The following is a 19,403-nucleotide window of genomic DNA, read 5'->3' as shown; positions in this document are numbered from 1 at the left end:
GTAATAATAATGACGATTATCTTATTTTTATTTATATTTACTAGGAAATGAAATCATTGGTTTTGTAATTAAATATTGTGGGACGAGTATCTCCATGCCAAATATTTATATGGTCATTCGTGAGGAGATTGGACGGTGGGCCCTGGTCCAGTCAGTTTATTATAAATAAATAAATAAAAAAACAAGTTTTTTTTCGTCCATCACCGATTTCAAAGTGAGCATCAACGGGTTAACGAGTGAATTACGCATACCTATCGGTCGTTTCTATCGCTAAAGAAAAAAAAGAGTAAAGCAAAAAAAACAGTAAAGCCGACGCCCCACGCACAAAGTACCGTTGATTCATTTTTCATTCGCTTTAATCTTTCATATCTTCTTTTTTATCTCTTTCTTTCTTTCTTTTTCATATTTCAAAAGAATATTATAGTACACATACACATAAACAAATACAAACACACACGCACACACATACATATACGTGAAAACCAAAAGTAAAAGGAAAAAATAATAATAAATTTACCGCAGGATTTAAATAATTACTTAGAGGATACAAAAAAAAAGGAAAGAAAAGAAAAATTAAAAGAGGATTTTTAGCTTTTAAGTGCAAACCTCGAATACAAATAGCATTAGCAACGATTCACAGAATAGGCTAAAGTGAGATGGGGAAAGAGGGTGAGGGGTGTTGAGAAAGGGTAGAACCCATGTGTTTTGCATCAAACAACGCCATCTGTTTCTGATCCGTTATTTGCAGCAGGGCTCAAGCTCGCGGTTGTTGTCGTAGTGAAAGCACCGAGTCAAACGAGTGTTCTTGTACGTTCTACCTTGTAAGTACATACTTACATATATACATTCAAATATACTGGGTGAGTCATTGAAAACAGCTTACCCAAATAATTCGATTGCTATTGGTGGTTTAAATAACAATATATTGAACTAAATTCATTTTGTTTCGAGGTTAGCATAAGTGTACTTATTAATGTTTTTATTAATTTATTGTTTAGATAAAATATCAAAATAGACAATAAAACGTAATGTGTAATATAAAAAATACGTCACACTTATGTAACATGGGATTTTGGAAGTTTCAAAACCAAGTATATTTTGTTTAACATTTTTCTCTATTGCAAATAGCAATCGAGTTATTTGGGTAGTTTGGTATAAATGACTCACTCGGTATATACGTAGGATAGAGATAGGTTCGAGTAAATATCAGGTGTAACTAATCTACAAAGGCGTGCGAGTGGCTTTGCGAAGTCACCGGATGAAACTTCCAGTGGTAACTTTGAGTCTCCACCATAGACGACTATGGGGTTAAAGGAATATTAATGCACTTGATAAGATTAATATAAAACATATAAAGGGTGCCCCAAATTAACGCAAGATTTGAATTAAATAAAAAACACAATTTATTTTCTTTAAATTGTTATTGAAGTTATACTTCTTTTGCCGTGTTAGAGAAAAAATCATGAGAGTGAATTCTTACGATGCGCGCGCACAGCGACACGAAATTGACAGGATGAAGTTAGTCGGTATTTACGATGCGCGCGCATCGTAATGTTCTATTTTGACCGATAAGATTAGATATTCATTCCTACGAAATCAAGATGTAAAAAAAAAGGATATAAAATATTTGACAGAAACATCGAATGTTTTAATAAAATATTGAAGAAAATTTATCTGAAAATGTTGAAAAACTAGTACAAATTTTATACTAGTACGGATATTCTACTTTTAGAAATATTTCCTCCTGATTTCATTGTGAATCTTGTGATTTTCAAGTAATTAATAGTAAGAGAGAGAGAGAGAGAGAGAGAGAGAGAGAATATTTGGTCTGTAGAGATGCATTAGCGCGCATCTCGACCACTTAATTACTCGTTGAAAATTTTATCCTAACATTAAGTCTTTTGCTATATTTGCCAAGATCGATAACGAACGTTCCTTTATTACGAACTTTAATACGTTCTTTCATCCTTTTCTTATTTTTATTTTAACAGTGTATTTTTTCAAGGTTTCGCGATATTAATTTTATTCGAAAATTCGATAAATTAAATATTGGAAAATAATATCGGAAGCGTTGAGCATGATCAAAATTTAAAATGTCTGTATTTAAGAAATTTAATAATAATTTAGAAAAGAAAAAAACGCAAAGAAAGATAGAGAGAGAGAGAGAAGAACCGAGTGGTTGTATGATGAGCGATTGTCAACGAGAATGAAAATGTAATCCTATTTACATAAGCACGTTGTCGTTAATCTTTGTCCGTTCGACATTACTGCCAGAAAGAATATCGCTTTTGGTGAAGAAGATTCAAGCTAGAGAAGGACCCCTAAGATCCATTTACTGACTAGAACTTTGCTCCTTTGATGTATTAAGTTAACGTCCGAGCGCTGTGGCCACCTACTTCTTTTCCTTCTTTAGAAATAGAGAGAAAGAGAGAGAGAGAGAGAAAGGAAGAAGCAAAGGAGAAAGAGTATGGTGCACTTTTCTAACAACGCTAAGAGTGCTTTCAACTCTTCGAGCTTGCTTGGGACGGTCCAAGAACTAGCAACGAAGATCTTCCTAAATTATGAAGAGAGACGTAGACTGAAATGTTCTCGTGAAATCGAGTTAATGTTTGTTCGAACGTTACCACCACTTCCTTTCTCTTTATTCTCCCTTATTCCTCTTTTTCTCCTTTTCTCTGTCTCTCTCACACTCTTTTTCTTTTTTATAACAATTAAATCTTATCAAGCCTTTTAATTTTTTATTTCAATCGAACGTCTTTTAATTTTTAACATCCTATCGATGATGCACTTGTACATACGAGTACATTTATTTATTTAATTATTTGAGTAGAACGTGTATGTGTGAACATGTATCAAACGTAGAAACAATGAATTATTATATTATTGCACTTAAGACAAATTTTCTATTATTATTTATCGTTCAATTTATTTGATTTACAATAAATAATAAATTGATATGGTTTATTCGTGTATTTATATATGATTGAATTATGTGATGTAATGGAATGAATTAATTTTTGATTATATATGGACCTTTAGTACTCAAAAATGACTGACTCGTACTACTGAATACTGCATTATATTAGACGAATACTTTCTTCGGTCAAGTTATTTTCTCTATTAATTTTATGTTCGTATATAATTATAAATAGAAAGTATTATAAGAGATTTATAAATTCATAAATAAATAACATTTTAATTAAATACAAAGAAGGATAAGAAAGGACGCTTTGATGACTCGAAAAAAGTAAGATTTAAAATTTAAAATTGCCGTCATTGTTCACTTGTTCTGGCTTCGTCGATAAGACATTCAATTAGTCTTATCTCATTCATTTGAAACAACAAACAGATCCATACACATCAAAAATCTGCATTTATAACACTTAAGTAAATTGTAAAACTATTGTCTAATTGTAAGAAGACTTTCGTAAACTCACCTTTTCCTTGTCATCTATGTGAATGAGCATCTTTGCTTTGCCTTCCTCAAGATAAATTTGTAAACGATCACTGCTGTTTTCCAAGCTCGTTGCTATCACAAGACCACGTGGCCTGGTCGTTTTGAAACGCACGATAACTTCTTCCGCTTGCGTTCTCGAATCGTCCGGCATCAGTGCGGTCATCTGCTGAGTCCCGTTCAAATGCAACGTCGATGCGTCTGGCAAAAATATTAAAAATAACGATACAATTAATAAGAAAAGATAATGAATAAAATAAACCATCAAATGAAAAAAAAACATCGGAGATAAAATTAATTAGAATTTTCTTATCCGAAAAAGCACACCTGTGTGAAACAAAAATATTCGTTATTTTAGGAATTACCATTCTCTCGTTAAACGATAATAATATTAAACCATTTTTTTGCTCTTTTATTATACGTATGCGTATGTGTGTGTGTGTGTGTGTCAAACCAGTTCGTTACTAAACTAGGAGATCCGAGCTATAAATTCTACAAATGAAAAATTTCACTAACGAAGGAATATAAAAGAGAACTCACCCTTTCCACAAGTGGGACCGGTAAACGGCGTTCCGGTACAATCGCAATGGAATCTGTTCCAACCCTCGAGACAATATCCACCATGCATACAGGGTTGCGAGGAACAGTGAAGGGATTGTTGAGTGTGACAAGCTGGCCTCACGGCACCTAACAAATCGTCGTCAAATTACTCGTTGAACAATCTATACAAATGCAACTTCACAAAGGAAAAGAGAAAGAGAGAGAGAGAGAGAGAGGKGGGATGGTTAGTAGCTATCCAAGTCAGAGAATACCTCCTATCTCCTTGTTGAATTTAATTGTGACGAGTACCACTCGAACAAAATGGCCGTTCGAAAGATAAAAAAAAAAGGAATGTTTTGTTTTACTTCAAAAAAGTATGAAAAGTAGAAGAAAAAAAAAAGTTAAAGTAAAATGCAAGATAGGAAAGTTTAGTGAGTAACGAACAATCGCAAGCTGCGGTGTCCGAGTGGTTAAGGAGTCAGACTCGAAATCTGATGGGCTATGCCCGCACAGGTTCGAATCCTGTCCGCAGCGGAGGTTTTTTTTCTCATTTTTTTTCTTTATAAACATGGACTTTAATGTTCCAGACGAAAATGTTTAGAAAGTTATTTGTTTCACATTTTTTTAATCTCAAATAATAACTTAATGCGATAATACAGTATGGTGGTCGCTATGTTGCAACCTGATATATTATGTTTCCAGTTTTGAATCTATTTGGAATATTAAATGTATTTCATAAGTGAGCGTTTATAATTATTTATATACATTTTTTAAACAACAAAAGTTGCCATACTTAACAAATTTTTTAAATTGTGATTGAAATTTTTATTCTTGTTTCTGTACTCTTCATATGCTTACAACTATTTTTTTTTAAATGAACTGTACAATTAGTTAAGTAAAGTGTTAAAAGATAACAGTGAGAACGGTTGGCCAACTGTATAAATATGATCGAATGAAAACTTTGGAAATGAATATTTTAGTTGTTACATTCATCAATACAAAAAATGTATGTATATTTGAACGTGATATTAAATTAGGAAAAAAAATAATTTGAGTACTCACCTGAATCTTGTTGTTGCGCGTATCCAGCGATATCAACAGGATGGCTATTGATAACGAGATCCCTCATGCAACCAACGTAGCCCTGTCGCAAAGTACCAGTCCATAAAACAGGTGGAACGGTCAATGGTGCGAAGGGTGCACCAACTCCACCGATGTAAAGTAATCCGTCTAAATCGAGTTGGGTGGTATCACCTGAGCGAAAGAATTGTACACTTGAGAATCGATCGATTGCAAACAAATTCATAGGAATGTTTAATCGTTCTTGAATATGTTCTCTCGAAGAATCTGGTTGGAGGAAGAATTTCGCGAAGGATAAAGAAAAAAATAAAGCAAAGAGTGTGGAATAAGGAGTGTGAATGAAAAGAGGAAAAGGAAGCGTTCGCGCTCGAAAAAATTGGACGAAATTTGTTCGTTGAGCGGCACTTATGGATGGATTCGCCGTAGAAAGAAAAAAAGAAGAAATAGAACTAAATCACCAGATTGCACGTAGAAGTAGAGAATATTTTCGAGCTAACTTTTTCCAACAATTTATCGCTCGTTTAATTTTGAAAGCGTCCTCGGACTAGGACGATCGACGACGTTTTCGATGTGGAACGAAAAGGCATTTGTGTATATACAGGTTGAGAGAATTTTCGGTAGACGAGCTTGTTGCTCGTTTATTTCAAAACTAGGAGACAAATCAAGTAGGCAAGCTCGTGCTGCCGTTTGCTCATCAAATTAAACGAAAAATTCGAGAGGTAAAGTCGATTCACTTAAAGTCCTCTTTACTAGGAGAAATACAAGTTTCGAATAAACAAGGTCTTGTTTGAAATTTGTTTTATTTTATTTTTACTTTATTCTTATTTTCTTTTTTTTATTTTGTCAAAGTAAACGGAAGAGGAAAAAGAAATAGAAAAATAAAAGAACGCGGGGACGGGTTCCTGCAAGCATCACGCTTGACGTGCAAAACGTAATTAAAAATCTAGCCAAACGGTTCTTTTTGAATCCAAGTAGAACTTGGATTACACTCGGTGGTGGTTTACGGTATCGAAGAAAGAATGAATAGTAGAATAATAAATGTTTTTTTCTGAGTTGGGGTGGGGAGAGCAGGGTGGTTTAACATCGAGATGGAAAGTCATCGATCGATGTTAGCTCGGTCGGCCGATTCGTGCCAAGCAGAGGGTAGGTGCTGTTTTACTTGGAAGACTCATCGACTTTCTCAAGTTGGTTTGGGTCGCGCTTACGTGCTATGTATGTATGTACTAGGTATTATTCGTAGAAACGCGAGCTTGACGAATGAAAGACATAACCGGAAGTCTTGGAAAGTCACGAAAGTTCCTTTATACGAGGTGATATATCTAAGGAGGAGAAGGTTACATACGATGAGACTCAACGTTTACACTGAAAGTCCGACTTTCAACGATGCCGATGGAATAGGAAGGAGTAGGAGAGACATCTTGGCGATCCTGAAGGAGGACTTCAAGGAATATGGAGTAAGATGTGAAGTGGTAGGTCGAGAGACTGGTATAAGTAGAAGTATGAGGAGGAGGATGAGGAGGAGGAGGAGGAAGAGATGGAGAGTGCTGAACAACCCGATATTCCTTCTTGCTAAAGTTCGAGCGGTAGGTATTATTCGAGGCGTAGAGTAGTGCTGAGCTACGATGAAGGACCTCCTACCGGCGGAAACTCCAAACTTCCTGTTTATTTATAGGTTTAATAAAGCCGTGGAAAGTCCGCGAAATGTACTTCGCGTCCTCGTTCCTCTCCCAACCTCTCGAGTTTGGAAAATTATTAACCGGCATTTGTTTCCCTTCCTGACACAGACCAAACCGTTCGACCGTGTCTTATTCCTTCCTGTCTCTTTATTAGCCAACTTCTGTATATGTATACGTGTATACATAAGCTTGCTCGAAAAGTTGGAACCGATTGGTAAATATAATAGTATCGTTTTTGAAAGACATAAACTTTTCGGGTAACCGACAAGAATATATTATTTTCTATAAGGTTGTTCGAAAAGCTCGTACCGATTAATAAGCATAAAATATTTCCATTTAAATATATCTTAATAAAATTTACTTTAGCTTTTTTCGGGATACCTAATAATGCATAATGTATGCTCAAATATTAAAATTACTCAGAAGAATAAAAACAAAAATAATAAAAAACAAAAGAAGAATATCCAAAAGAATAGAACTTATTGTTAATGGAAGTAAAGAATTCGCGGATAGTCGACAGCGGGTTTTTCGTATTTTTAAGAGTGTAGGAAAAAATCGATTCGCGTGTTCCTCGAGCCAGGTAGAAACTCTAGTAACGTAGAGTCATTTTTCAGAGTTGGCTACTGTCTGGCCGAGTCGAGCGGCTGGCTAGTTGCTCCAGCAGATAAGTGTACTCAAGCGTGTAACTCTGAATTACGAGTGCCTCTTTTGCCCTTCTACGTTCTCTCTTGTCTCTCCGTCTGTCTGTCTGTCTGTCTTCCTTTCTTCCTTTCTTTTTTTCAATCTTTCTTTATTTCTTTCCGTTCTTCATTCCCTGTTCTGTTATGGTCAAAGAAACGAATATTACCAGGAACATGTTGGGATATGCTTTAACGATAAAACAACACGCATACGATAGGACACTGAGAACAATTGATTTATGATTCGTATCAAACATGGGGGTCGAACATGCGACTTGCCAGATCCTCTAATGAGATATCAAAGATTTTTTGTTTAGAGCATAACAAAATCCTTTGGGATAGCTTGCTTATGAATCTGGATTTCCGGATTATTTTGCGTACCGTATTTTAACGAATTAACAATAAGTTACCACGAAAATTGTATTCTTCATTTTTTTCTAGCTTTTCTAAGATCTAATATGTATGTTCCATATTCTTTTCCATTCGATAGAAAACTTTGATTCTGTCGGCACTTCAATTAATCGCTATGACCCGTAAATTGTTCGTATAAACGTGTGTTGACGTTATTGGTGTAAACCAGAGAAGAATAAAAAAAGATGAAACGTCACCTGGAGTATGAAACTCAACAGTAGAGTCGTCAACGATGACACGACCATCTCTGTCGACTCGTCGTAAGGCCACGTCGTGCCAAACACCATCGTCAACTCGTTGCTTCGATGCTCTCACTTTTACAGATCCGCTTCCAAGATCGATATGGAGGTAAAGGTGCCCACCTAAGATCTCGAATGCAAACAAATCCTCCTGGAAGAGAAAGAAAGATTCACTTCATTATTTTTACTCATTTTTGTTCTAGCTTTTATTTTATTTCGTTATACACGGTCACACACATTTTTGTTTAAAATGAATTAATATTTGTACTATTTTTTCATGTAATTTGCAATAGCAGAAGAATACACAATTATACCTTTTCCCACCCCAAAATCGTTTTATTTTTGTATTCTTTTTTGCTTGTTATAATAAATGAAGTAAAATTATAGTTAATTTAAAAAGGTAAGGATAAAGAGCTCAAGGATGAGGAATGATCTCTCTAAAAAGCAAAATTATTAACATCTCACGGAGTAATGTCCTCCGGAGAATAATTCTTATGAAAAATAAATCACTTTAATATGTAGCAATAAAGTCAAGATTTACTGGCAGACTTTGTAAATGAGTGCTTACTGTTTCCGAAAGTAGGTTAAAGAAAAGATGCTAGTTTAAAGTTATGACGGGTGAGTGGCCACTGCCATCACCTCTTTTAAACTTTACCACACGTACATAGAATCTTTAATAATCTTTACTTTACTGTATTCAATTATTACATTTATTTAAATATATTAAAGTCTCTTAAGTTAGGTCAACTGAAAGCTTCGTCCGATATAAATGGTTAAAGAAAAAAGTTCAAAGTGCAGGTAAAAAAAATATAGCATAAAAATTTCGTCAAAACTTTTTTTTCGTAACAAAATAACGAATTGAAAAAGATTCGGAAAGGTTGGAAAAATTTGCATCGTTCATAAGTTCGTTGACGAAAATGCATATTATTATTTTTATTATCATTGTTTAATTTAGAAATATTGAACCATAAAAATAGCAGTTCTAGTTTTGTTTAAAAGCAATTTTACAAATCACTAACAAGAAGAAATAAATACAAATAAAAGAACAGCAAATGATCCAGCCAATTAGCTATTACGCCAGTCAATGAGGAAGTGAATGATTATAGTTTATCCCGTACAATTGGTATTTTCGGTATCACACGTTTCTTGTCAAAATACTAGCAAACTTCGATTTGCGGTATAGTTTGAAAACGCATTTCCGTGGTCTATAATTTAAAGGTCAAGCCTAGAGGTAATTTAATAACCGATGCATAAATTTCAAGCTTTCCAGACACCTACATGTCCTTTTCCTCTCGAACGATGAATTCGTTTGCTCGTTTGTCCGATGCCAACATGAGATTTTATTGATGCCGGCTATAAAACTTTAGAGAATCGATTATGAATCAGGACAAATTCGGTCGCTGCACTCATTCGCCACGACACACAATTCATCGATTTCACGCTATGTTTGTTCTATTCTCTTTCGTTTTTTACAAAGATTTATAAAAAAAAAATAAACATAACGATTAAGAAATAGTTTTTAAAATCAAATATTATGTTAAAGGCGTTAAAAAAAGGGTCAGATATTTTAAAAAGGCTTTCAGTGCTCGTCAAGGTGGGTACTAACATTATTAATTAACACGGATCTTAAATCGATCCCTTTCGGAATGAATCGATCTTAATGAAGATATCATGGAATTCAAATTGTGCGAATAAAATTGATCGAATCGATGGAATATGATGTAATTCGATAAAATTCGTAATTTAAATGTCAATGAAATGAAGACAATGCCTCAATGTTCTAGAATTAAGATAATATAAGTTATTGTCTTCTTCAAAAAATAGACTGAAAAAATATTACGGGATTATTCGTGATGAAATTTTTGTTTAATTATGCGAATAAAAAATGTTTAAAGAGATGGAAAAAGAGCAAAAAAATACGTACTCTTGTGTGTGCTCCGCTACGACTATACATTATTAGTCCGTTCGGCTCGTTCGTACGAATTTTGAAGGATAGACTTCCGGATTTGGAAGCTTTCCAGGGTGGAAGAACCTGAAACAAACGAGACCAATGGTTTTTACTGTGTCACTCTTGGCTACCTTAGCTATCATTGCCATTTTCGTAGTTGTTTCCATCGTTGTCCTGTTTCTACTTGTTGTTACTGTCTTCCTTTGCTGTTGCTGCTGTTGTTGCTGTTACTGCTGCTGTTGTTGATGCTTTAGCGTCATTCGTATATAATAATACTACGAGGAAAGTCGTACAACGAATGAAATAACGAAAGAACGAATTTTCGAGTCGACTATTCGCGAACATCGATTCTTGAGAAAGAAACTTGGAATAAGAGAGAGACGATAGGGACCATTTCATTTTGATGGCTTTTAAAATCTAAGTAATAGATATATAATTCGAATGTAAGAGACCTATTTATGTATAACAAGATGACTGTATGGGGAAGAGCGAGAGATGGAGAGAGAGAGAGAGAGAGATGTTCGGAAAGATAATATAAAGAAGTAGTAATATATTGATCGTAACATATATAATACTCTGAATAAAAAATGTTATAGATCAATTTAATATAAAGGTATATTTAAAATATCTTCGACATTAATACGATCTCTATTTTTATAAAATTAAACAAAAGTTAAAATTATAGAGAAATTATTGTAATTAAATATTACTAGAAGTGATACATTTTTTGAAATAGGAGAAAGGTACAGTCGTCCAGAAATGACTATATATAATTTGATATTAGTAGAAATTATTTCCCTTTGTAAAAATTCAACAAAAGATACAATTCTCGAAAACCAATTGTAATAAAAAATATGACTATATAAGTAATAAATGACGTATGTTCATATATTTATACGTCTTTTTTCATATCTATAATTTTTTTTTTCTTTAGGGAATGTACACGTAGTAAATAACTTTTCGTTGGGGCTCGCAAAACTCGCGAGCGGTTTAATCACGGTTTCTTTAAAATGTGTGTGTATATATGTATATAATGTATATACCTAGATACGTATATAGCAAGTAGATACGTTGCTCGTTTAAAACGCACACTTAATATGCTCCCGTTTCATTTCTATCTTCAGTATATATCTCTCAAGCTCTCGTATATATATCGTACTAGCGACTCTTTCAAAGAAATTTACCAAGTATATACGACACAGTACGAGTCTCGAATTCAAATGTATGTACCACGTCGTCGTCGTCGTCGTCGTTATCATCGTCCTCGTCCTCGTCCTCGTCGTCATCGTCGTCGACGTCGTCTTGGATTTCTTTTTACAAAATGGCTAACACATGTAAAATTCCGTTTCCATGTTTTAAGGTAGAGCCAGTCGTTTACAGCTCACATCAGATCGAAAAAAGTTCAAGTTCAATTCTTCTTTCTTATTAATTCTTTAATATTACACTCTATTATATATTATTATTTTTTTTTAATTCCTATATTTGTAATATTTAAATTTCAAATCAATTCGCTTTTATTTTAAATTATAAATCAGCACAAAGAGTCACGTTCGAAAATTCTAAGACGTTTAAATTAAGAATTTTATTTCAATAATAAATTGAACGTGATTTATTATAGCTAAATGAACAAATCGATGAGTTTCCTGATCTTCATTTATCATAGTTACTAATATTGTCTTCTTGTTCTTCGGATTGGAAATCTTGACGTTTATTTATTTAGAAATTTTTTCAATAAAATATGAAAACCCGTCGAATCCGATTTAAGTCACGTTTCAATTTTGAACAAGACGTAATGAAAATGTTATTTCAATAAATCAGATATGAACTAGTTCAATTAAAAAATCGACGAGTTTCGAGATTTTTATTTATTTATGGTGCTCACGAATTGTTTCCTTTTACTTTTGTAATAAACAAAATTAAATTACAAAAATTTCGTTGTTTTTTCGAATCGAAAATGAAGTATAATAAAAAATCACCACGTTTCGTAAATTATCCAATTGACCTCGAACACATTTAATATCAGCCTTATAGTAGCTCAAATATTCTCTGACGTGGGAAGTAAATCAAAGAAAAAGAAAGTAAAAAAAGAAGAAGAAGAAGAAGAAAAAGAAATAAGGGTTGATGGAAGATAAAGGAGTGAAACGAGATGGACCTGCAACAAGGAGGTGCCCATTTTGTCTGATGGTGATTCATAGCCGTTAGACTATGTGTTGCATTATTCAAGGGGAGGGAACCTGACCTGGTCAAACAACCATAGCTTGGCTTTAAATATAGTCGTTCTACTTTCGAATGTCAAGAGTCGTAATCCTCCCCATCCCCTTCCTCTCACTCTCGCTCTCTTGTTTTATCTATTTGTCTAGTTTTAGAAAAAGAATCCTTATACAAAGTTATCATCCTCTTGTTATCCTATTTGGCGAGAAAAAGAAAATCATTGGATAGGATTCGAGAGGATAAGATCGAGATTGTTAGGAGAAAATTGTTTCGAAAGGAACTATCGGACTACGTGTTACGTGTGTTATTTATAGTACGAAGTAAAACTCGAAGAAACTTTAGAAAAATTCGAAATTCGAGAAAAGAGAGAGAGAGAGAGAGAGAGAGAGAGAGAGTAGTTCTCTTCCTTATCGACTTTATTTCTCAACGAAGCCTTCGGAGAAGAAATCTTTCGTGTTTCGCTTATTCAAGAACGTATACAGCCTCCCACGACGTTGCAATTCGAAGGAACAATGATTCGACTACCACTTTGAATACATATGCGCTTACTTTTTCACACTCACGTACACATATATACACACGTACATATATATAAACCATACGTCGCGACGTATTCAGAAAATGTCAAAATGCATGAGGACTGAAAATTTCATTTCTTAGTATTTGTACTAGCGAAAGAAGAAGAAGAAGAAGAAGAAGAAGAAGAGAAAGAGGAGAAGGAGTAGAAGGAGATGAAGAAGAATAAGAAAGAGAACCAAAAAAAAATAAGAAAGATATTGCTTTTTCTCAATGTTACCACCGAAAAATACTATGGGAAATAATACGTTAGATCTACAGACTCTCTCTTTCGAATGAAATGTAAATCGGGAAGATGAGCGGTGAGAGAACACGATGGTACGCAAGAAAGTAAGAAGACAATCTCCTTTTCGATGTCATGTAAATAAGAAAGAAACGGGAAATAAAAAGTGAGTGAGATAGAAAGATAGAAAGAAAGAAAGAAGACATTTTTTCTCTTTCCCTCTCTTTTTGTTGAATACATTGGTGGAAATCGAGTCTCGGCTGCATTTGACATAAAATTGCTGTTCTTACAGGAGATTGGAAATGGAAGCAGGAAATACTGCATATTCCAATTCAGTTTCGTTAAACGTCCAATGGTATGACACGATCTCGTAACAAAATTTTCTTTTCAAATAAATCATTTTTTTCCAACGAAAAAGTAACTACTACTCCTAATAATATAAGTAAAAGTTTTTTTCTTTTTCTTATTCTTTTATCTAATAGAGAAAAAAAGATATCGACAAGGGTGATCAGATTCGGTATTTAAAATTACGTTTTCTCTCTCTCTATTTCACTTTTGTACATTATTTGACGACTTCTTCTTTTTAGTTCGGTTCGTTTGTTAAGGAAAATTGCTTTAAAGGTCTCTCAACGTTGCCACGAAAGCTCAAGGAAATCCTTGAAAGTGAGAATGAAAAAAAAAGATGTTGAGGAGGAACAAGGGACTTGAAAGTAAGAAAGAGAAAGAAATAAAGGGAGTGAAAGAGTGAGAGAGTGAGAGGGTGAGGGAGGGGGAAAAAGTACTCGTCTTTCTTGCGAAATTCTTCGTCGAAGAGAAGAAATCGTAGAGAAAAGACTGCTGGGGTATGTCGAAGTGAGATGATGACAAGGACAAAAAAAAAGAGGAAAAACGGGACAGAACGAAAGAGAGAAAGAGAGAGAGAGAGAGAGAGAGTAGAGATTCTCGAAGCGTGAAACTGAAGAACAAGGTACTTTCAACTGTCGACGTTCTTTCGTTCGTTTAAGAAGCTTATTAACGCTTTCGAAACCCTCCATCGTTAATTGTACCACGCTCGAGAACACGATCGGATGGAATTTCGTCCTTTTAAGGAACCGTTCTTACGTCAAAGGATGCACGAACGATACAATCTCCTGGAAAATTTCACTTTTGGGAAACGTTCATTGAATGTTTCGTCGAGCTTTATTATCTAAATTAACATATTTCGTTCTTTCTTTTTTTACTTATATCTATCTTATTTTTTATTTAACCCACTTATCGTGTGATTTTAAAAGTGTGGCCATGAAAATGGTTTAATTTATTTTAATATTTAAAGAAATACATATACCTGTATAAATATTTTGTTGTATGCTGTTTTCAAAGTTTTGAAATTGCATTAAAAAATTTGTGTTCCAAAACAAATATATATATATGTTATCGAATTCGACAATTCACAATCGTTTAAACCACCTTGAATTCTGTGAATATGAAAAAATGTTTTTTTATTTCTTATTGGGAAAAGGAAATTACATTCCGGACAACCTAATACAAAATTTTTCTATTAAATATTTTTTTCTCCATTTATTGTGACAATAAGAAAAGAACAAAAGAAAGAAAGAAAATTCCAAATTGATGAGATATGATTAAGGAGAATTTTCGAGTCACTGCGAGTATAGTTGGAAAAGTATTGAATCCATCCATTGAGTGCTTAGAAATACGATCGTGTTCGCGTCTTAGGTACGAAAAGACCTCAAAAGATTCTTTTCAAGACTCCAGAGAACTCTCCTATCGCTCCTGAGATCGTCCAATATCGAAAGATATTCGAAGTGATGCGAAAAACGAAAGGATAATTGAATTCTTTGCGAACGCGTACCCGCTCTCGAGATTGAAGAAGTTTTGCATTCTTCAATTGTCAAAGACAGAAATGATTTTCTGTCATTTTTTTTTCTTTTCCGAAAGTTACCAATAGATAAATTAAAAACAAATAACAGATAATATTTTCGTAAACGATAACATGACTAGTAACAAATATACCAGCCAATTATTTGTAAATGAATGAAATGTTAAAAAAAATATTATCCGACTTAATACTTAATCGTAAATACGTTCTTGGCAGTATAATAGAATTTAGTAATAGCTACGATCCGCAATCTCTCAGCGTTTTCATGGAGGAATGATCGGAATGAATCATAGTGCTCGTTTCACTCGACGAAATCCTGGAGAATTAGCCTGTAAGCGAGAAATCTCGTCCAGCCTGGGCGTTTCCACATTTTCTCTCTTTCTCTGTTACTTTGGTACTGACGATGGTGGTGGTGGTGGTGGTAGTGTCGGTAGTGTTGGTGGTGGTTGATGGGTAGTAGGTGGTACGCGGGCCTTCTCCTTCCAAAAGATTCGTCTCGAAAGTCCGGACCGCAAAGTGGTACTTTGCCGAGCTCGAAAGGAGTATATTTCATCCCGAAACTTGCCAAGACACCTCCATCCATCCTTTTTCTGTTTCAATATCTCTCCCTCTTTCTCTTTCTCTCTTCTATTCACGTGTTATTTCCTAATTTCGTGAGAAAGTCTACAGTCCGGATCAGAAATTTTCCCTCCTTCTACAACCTTCGTACAAATAGATGTATACACCTAGCCTACATTGATCAATTACAAAAGTTAAATTACTTTGTGAAATAAATTGTTTACTAATCCGTTACTCTAACCTATACAAGAGAAAGAGAGAGGAGAGAGAAATGTTGAAGTTCGATCGAATTCCATAATACTTTTTGGAAAGGTCACGAGCTTGGTTAAGTCATTAACGTTCACGCCAAGGACTGCCCTGAACAGGAGAGATCATCGATATTCTAGAAACATTCGCTATGTCCTTTATATGCATACACACATACACCGGATGAACTATTTCAAACATTCAACCTAAATAAAATGAAAAAATGTTTTACACGAAACTTACTTGGTTACGAGGCTGACGTAATTCCATGTAATACTTTTTTTTCTAGGTGCATACATTTTCTTCTATTATCAATAGCAATCAAATTATTCCGATAACCAGGTAAGAACAGGTAAGGTAAAAATAAGTCCAGTGACCCATTTTAAATGTTTCACCCGGTATATATACCTAATACATATGTATTTACGTATACTGAATTGTAACTTGTTACGTATTACCACAAACGTAGCCTGCTTCTTCGTCTTCTCTGTGCTAAGCCTCGAGCTTTGACCAAATCACAGACACAATCCGCAAGTAGCACTTTCCCTCCCCTCGTTTGCTGATTTTACTGGTGACTTTGAGAATCAGAATACGTAGACTTTTGGTAGATAGGTAGGTAGATAATATGTAGGTAGGTACTGGGTATTTACTTGGTAGAAGCAAACTCGTATGTACTTATGTACTACATACGGTTAGTCGCTTTCGTTATACCTGAAGGGTGTCCCTTTGCTGCAAGATCTCTTTACTTTCTTTTCGTACGAATGTATGTTTGTGTACATCTTTCTATGACGAACAATAGATGCATTAGAGATACTAGCATAATGAAGTTGATATTAAATAGGTTGCTTTTTATCACTTTTTTTTCCTCATCTTACAGTTTTATCTTATAAACTATATAATAATAATAATCTCTAATAATCTCTTTTTTTGCTTCATTGTTAATTTCATTTTCAAATTTGATATTTAGTATTCTTTTTTTATTGCAGCGAATATTAGTTTGAAAAAAACGTTTTTACAGGTTATGAATTTTTATTTTTAATAAACTTTCCAAAGTTTTGATAATCTTTTCTACTTTTATAGTTATTCATAATGATGGGGATGAATATTTTTAATAAGTTTTCTAAGTTTATTACAACGAAGCTCAATTTTTACACTTAAGAACATGTCAAATTCAATATTCGAATTTTCATCTCCTATGTTAAACAATATGGTTTCAGTATTTACTTTTAATAAGCTGTTTGAACTAAATATATAATTTCTCTTCGATTTATACAAGTTTTATTCTTTGCTATTAGAAAATGTCCGGATAAAAGGTTAAGGAATAGGAATAAATTTGGAAAAGCAGAATAGATGAAGCTCTTGCTAGGGGACGTTCTGGTTTCGGATAGTTAGCGGGTGGTTTTAAGAGACAAACTTTGTAGAGGCTTCCGGTTAAACGTCGTTATACGAAACTTTCGTAACTTGAATTTCGTGCGATATACACAGCAACGGCAAAGAGGAATATATATATATATATATAAATAGATAGAGAAAGAGAGAGAGAGTGAGAGGGTTAGGCGAGTTATCGGTGGTCAAGTTTGTGGGAACAGCTGTGACACTATTGGGTTTCTGGAATCACAAGTTTGAACATACGCAAACATTGTTACTTGATCTTTATCGAAGATTGCTTCAATGGAATTTACCGATCATTATTACTCCATTTTCTCTTACTGCTATATATATACTTCGATATCGGATCGTAAAAGTGACATCATAAAGATCGCAATTACTTTGTTCGCTATACAACGAGAATGCTTTTGTGTTAGATTCTGAGAAACGATATACATCGGAAACAGTGTTCTTATCTGGCAAAGTAATCCAATATCTAGAAACATCTGCTTGTTACGTTGGCTGACCGGCATGGAAAAAACGAAAATAAAGAAATAACTTCGAAGATTAGCTTGTACTGACATATTTTTTTGTTCTAATTTCCTGTACTTTCCTTTTTTCCCTGATCGATAATGAGCTCGTTTAATGAAGTAGTTTTTCTTCAAAAGAAGGAAAACAATAATATTTTGGTGTCAAAATATAATTAAAATCTGTAAAATCCTATATATTCCACTTCTGATAATTGTATACACTTTTTATCTACTACTTGTAGGTCTTCGATATTAATAAGTTGTGTGTGGTCTTAATGCTATGTCTTATTGGTCCTTTAAGACACTGTCTCAAATACATTACTAACTCAAAAACTCTGTGTCCTCCTAGTGATTTTCTCCCGCTACTTATATCCGTCTAACTAAGATCGCCTAGAACTTAATGGAAGGGATTAATACTAAGCTTGCTGAACCATTTGTTTATTTTTTACTTGATCAGATCAGCGGTTGTTCCCTTTATCTCTAATGCAATTACCATAAACCTACAACCTAAAGTAAATGCATTAGATGTTACAAAAGGGAATAAAGAACAATCCCCGAGGCTTGAAAATCGTTGAAATATTTTTTACAAATAATATTGCATGTTAAAAGTGTAAGTAGCAGAAATGAATGATTGAACAAACTTTTGTAAACTCGTTCAAGTCTTTTTAAAATTTTCAAATATAGTCTTAAACAGAGATCAGAAATTGTATCTTATCTTACATTTGAATAATCCACTAATCTTACAATAAGTGCGTCAAGTATGGTCGATGGTATTGATGATAATAAGTCCAAGCTGCTTAAATCATAAGGAGAAATGTTCTTGAGTCAAGTCGTTGTTAAGATGAACAATAGCAGCTCTTCTCTTCAATTCTTACATTAATTTCGACCAAGTTGTTCTATTACAAGGACTTAAGCCTATCGAGAATTGAAGTCGAAGCTGCGTTACCATCTACGTAATCCCTTGGAGAATCGTTTACTCACGGAAACTCGATCCCCCCATCCATGGAAATTAATCTTCATTAAAAAACTTTCCTATACATCGATCACTCTTGTTGTTAACTTTAAACATATTTGTCGAAGTTAAATAAAATTAATTGATTAAAGAAAAATTTAATAATAATATTAAAACACAATTATATTGTACAATTCCCTACACCCAGTTTACTACTAACGACCCATATTACAGGTTGTTCATGCGAAAACTTGTCTGTACGAGGTCTCTGTATGTACGAGCGACCCATATAAGGGTCATACACCATGCGATGATACATATGTACTAGCGAATTCATTATAGAACGATAAGTCTATTTCATTTATGCTTAAGCTATTCATTTTTTTCTTATAAGTATTTTATTTCTCTGAATTTACCTAACGAGAGATACTAAAGTTTAGTATATGAGTATAGGATTTCTATAAGATGCCTCTGAGGAAAGATAAATAGAGGAAGCGAAGCATTTTCGAGTTAGATCACGAACCATCCGGGGAATAGCCGTCAACTGGCTGATTACCTTATTCCACCCGTGAGAATTTCCAAGTAAATGGAGATGCTCGAAGCCGGATACGATATCAAATCTATCGGATATAACCGATCGAACACGTCTCCGTCTTAGAATAATCACTGCTCGACGGATTAAGATCGAGTTGGACTTATATATGTATAGAACTATGTATGATTTGTCGAACAAGAGAAATCACGAATCCCGTTGGGTCAAATTTATCTTATTACGTAATTTCATGCATATTTCAATTAAATCTTTTTCATAAATTCGCATCGGAGAACTTACGAG

The 19,403-nt window shown here is 34.0% G+C and overlaps 1 protein-coding gene and 1 non-coding gene across 8 annotated transcripts in view; one reads left to right on the top strand and one right to left on the bottom strand.

Annotated features, from left to right (window-relative positions):
• Positions 1-19,403, bottom strand: part of LOC106787181 (neurexin-3-like) — a 132,215-nt gene that overhangs the window by 57,885 nt on the left and 54,927 nt on the right. For all 7 annotated transcript variants that reach the window (XM_014749318.1, XM_014749320.1, XM_014749321.1 and 4 more), the window contains 5 exons: positions 10,005-10,112; positions 8,039-8,231; positions 5,057-5,248; positions 3,995-4,141; positions 3,438-3,655 (listed from right to left, as the gene is read on the bottom strand). In XM_014749318.1, the coding sequence (XP_014604804.1) occupies positions 3,438-3,655; positions 3,995-4,141; positions 5,057-5,248; positions 8,039-8,231; positions 10,005-10,112 (858 nt within the window). The remainder of the gene's footprint in view (positions 1-3,437; positions 3,656-3,994; positions 4,142-5,056; positions 5,249-8,038; positions 8,232-10,004; positions 10,113-19,403) is intronic.
• Trnas-cga lies at positions 4,447-4,528 on the top strand. Its single transcript has one exon. It is a non-coding gene; the product is annotated as a tRNA-Ser (tRNA).

The sequence above is a fragment of the Polistes canadensis genome, unplaced genomic scaffold, assembly GCF_001313835.1.
Source record: "Polistes canadensis isolate GaletaPanama2010 unplaced genomic scaffold, ASM131383v1 scaffold_95, whole genome shotgun sequence".
Classification (NCBI taxonomy): Eukaryota; Metazoa; Arthropoda; class Insecta; order Hymenoptera; family Vespidae; genus Polistes; species Polistes canadensis.
Note: the sequence above shows the minus strand (reverse complement) of the source record. Positions and strands in the feature narration are given on the sequence as shown.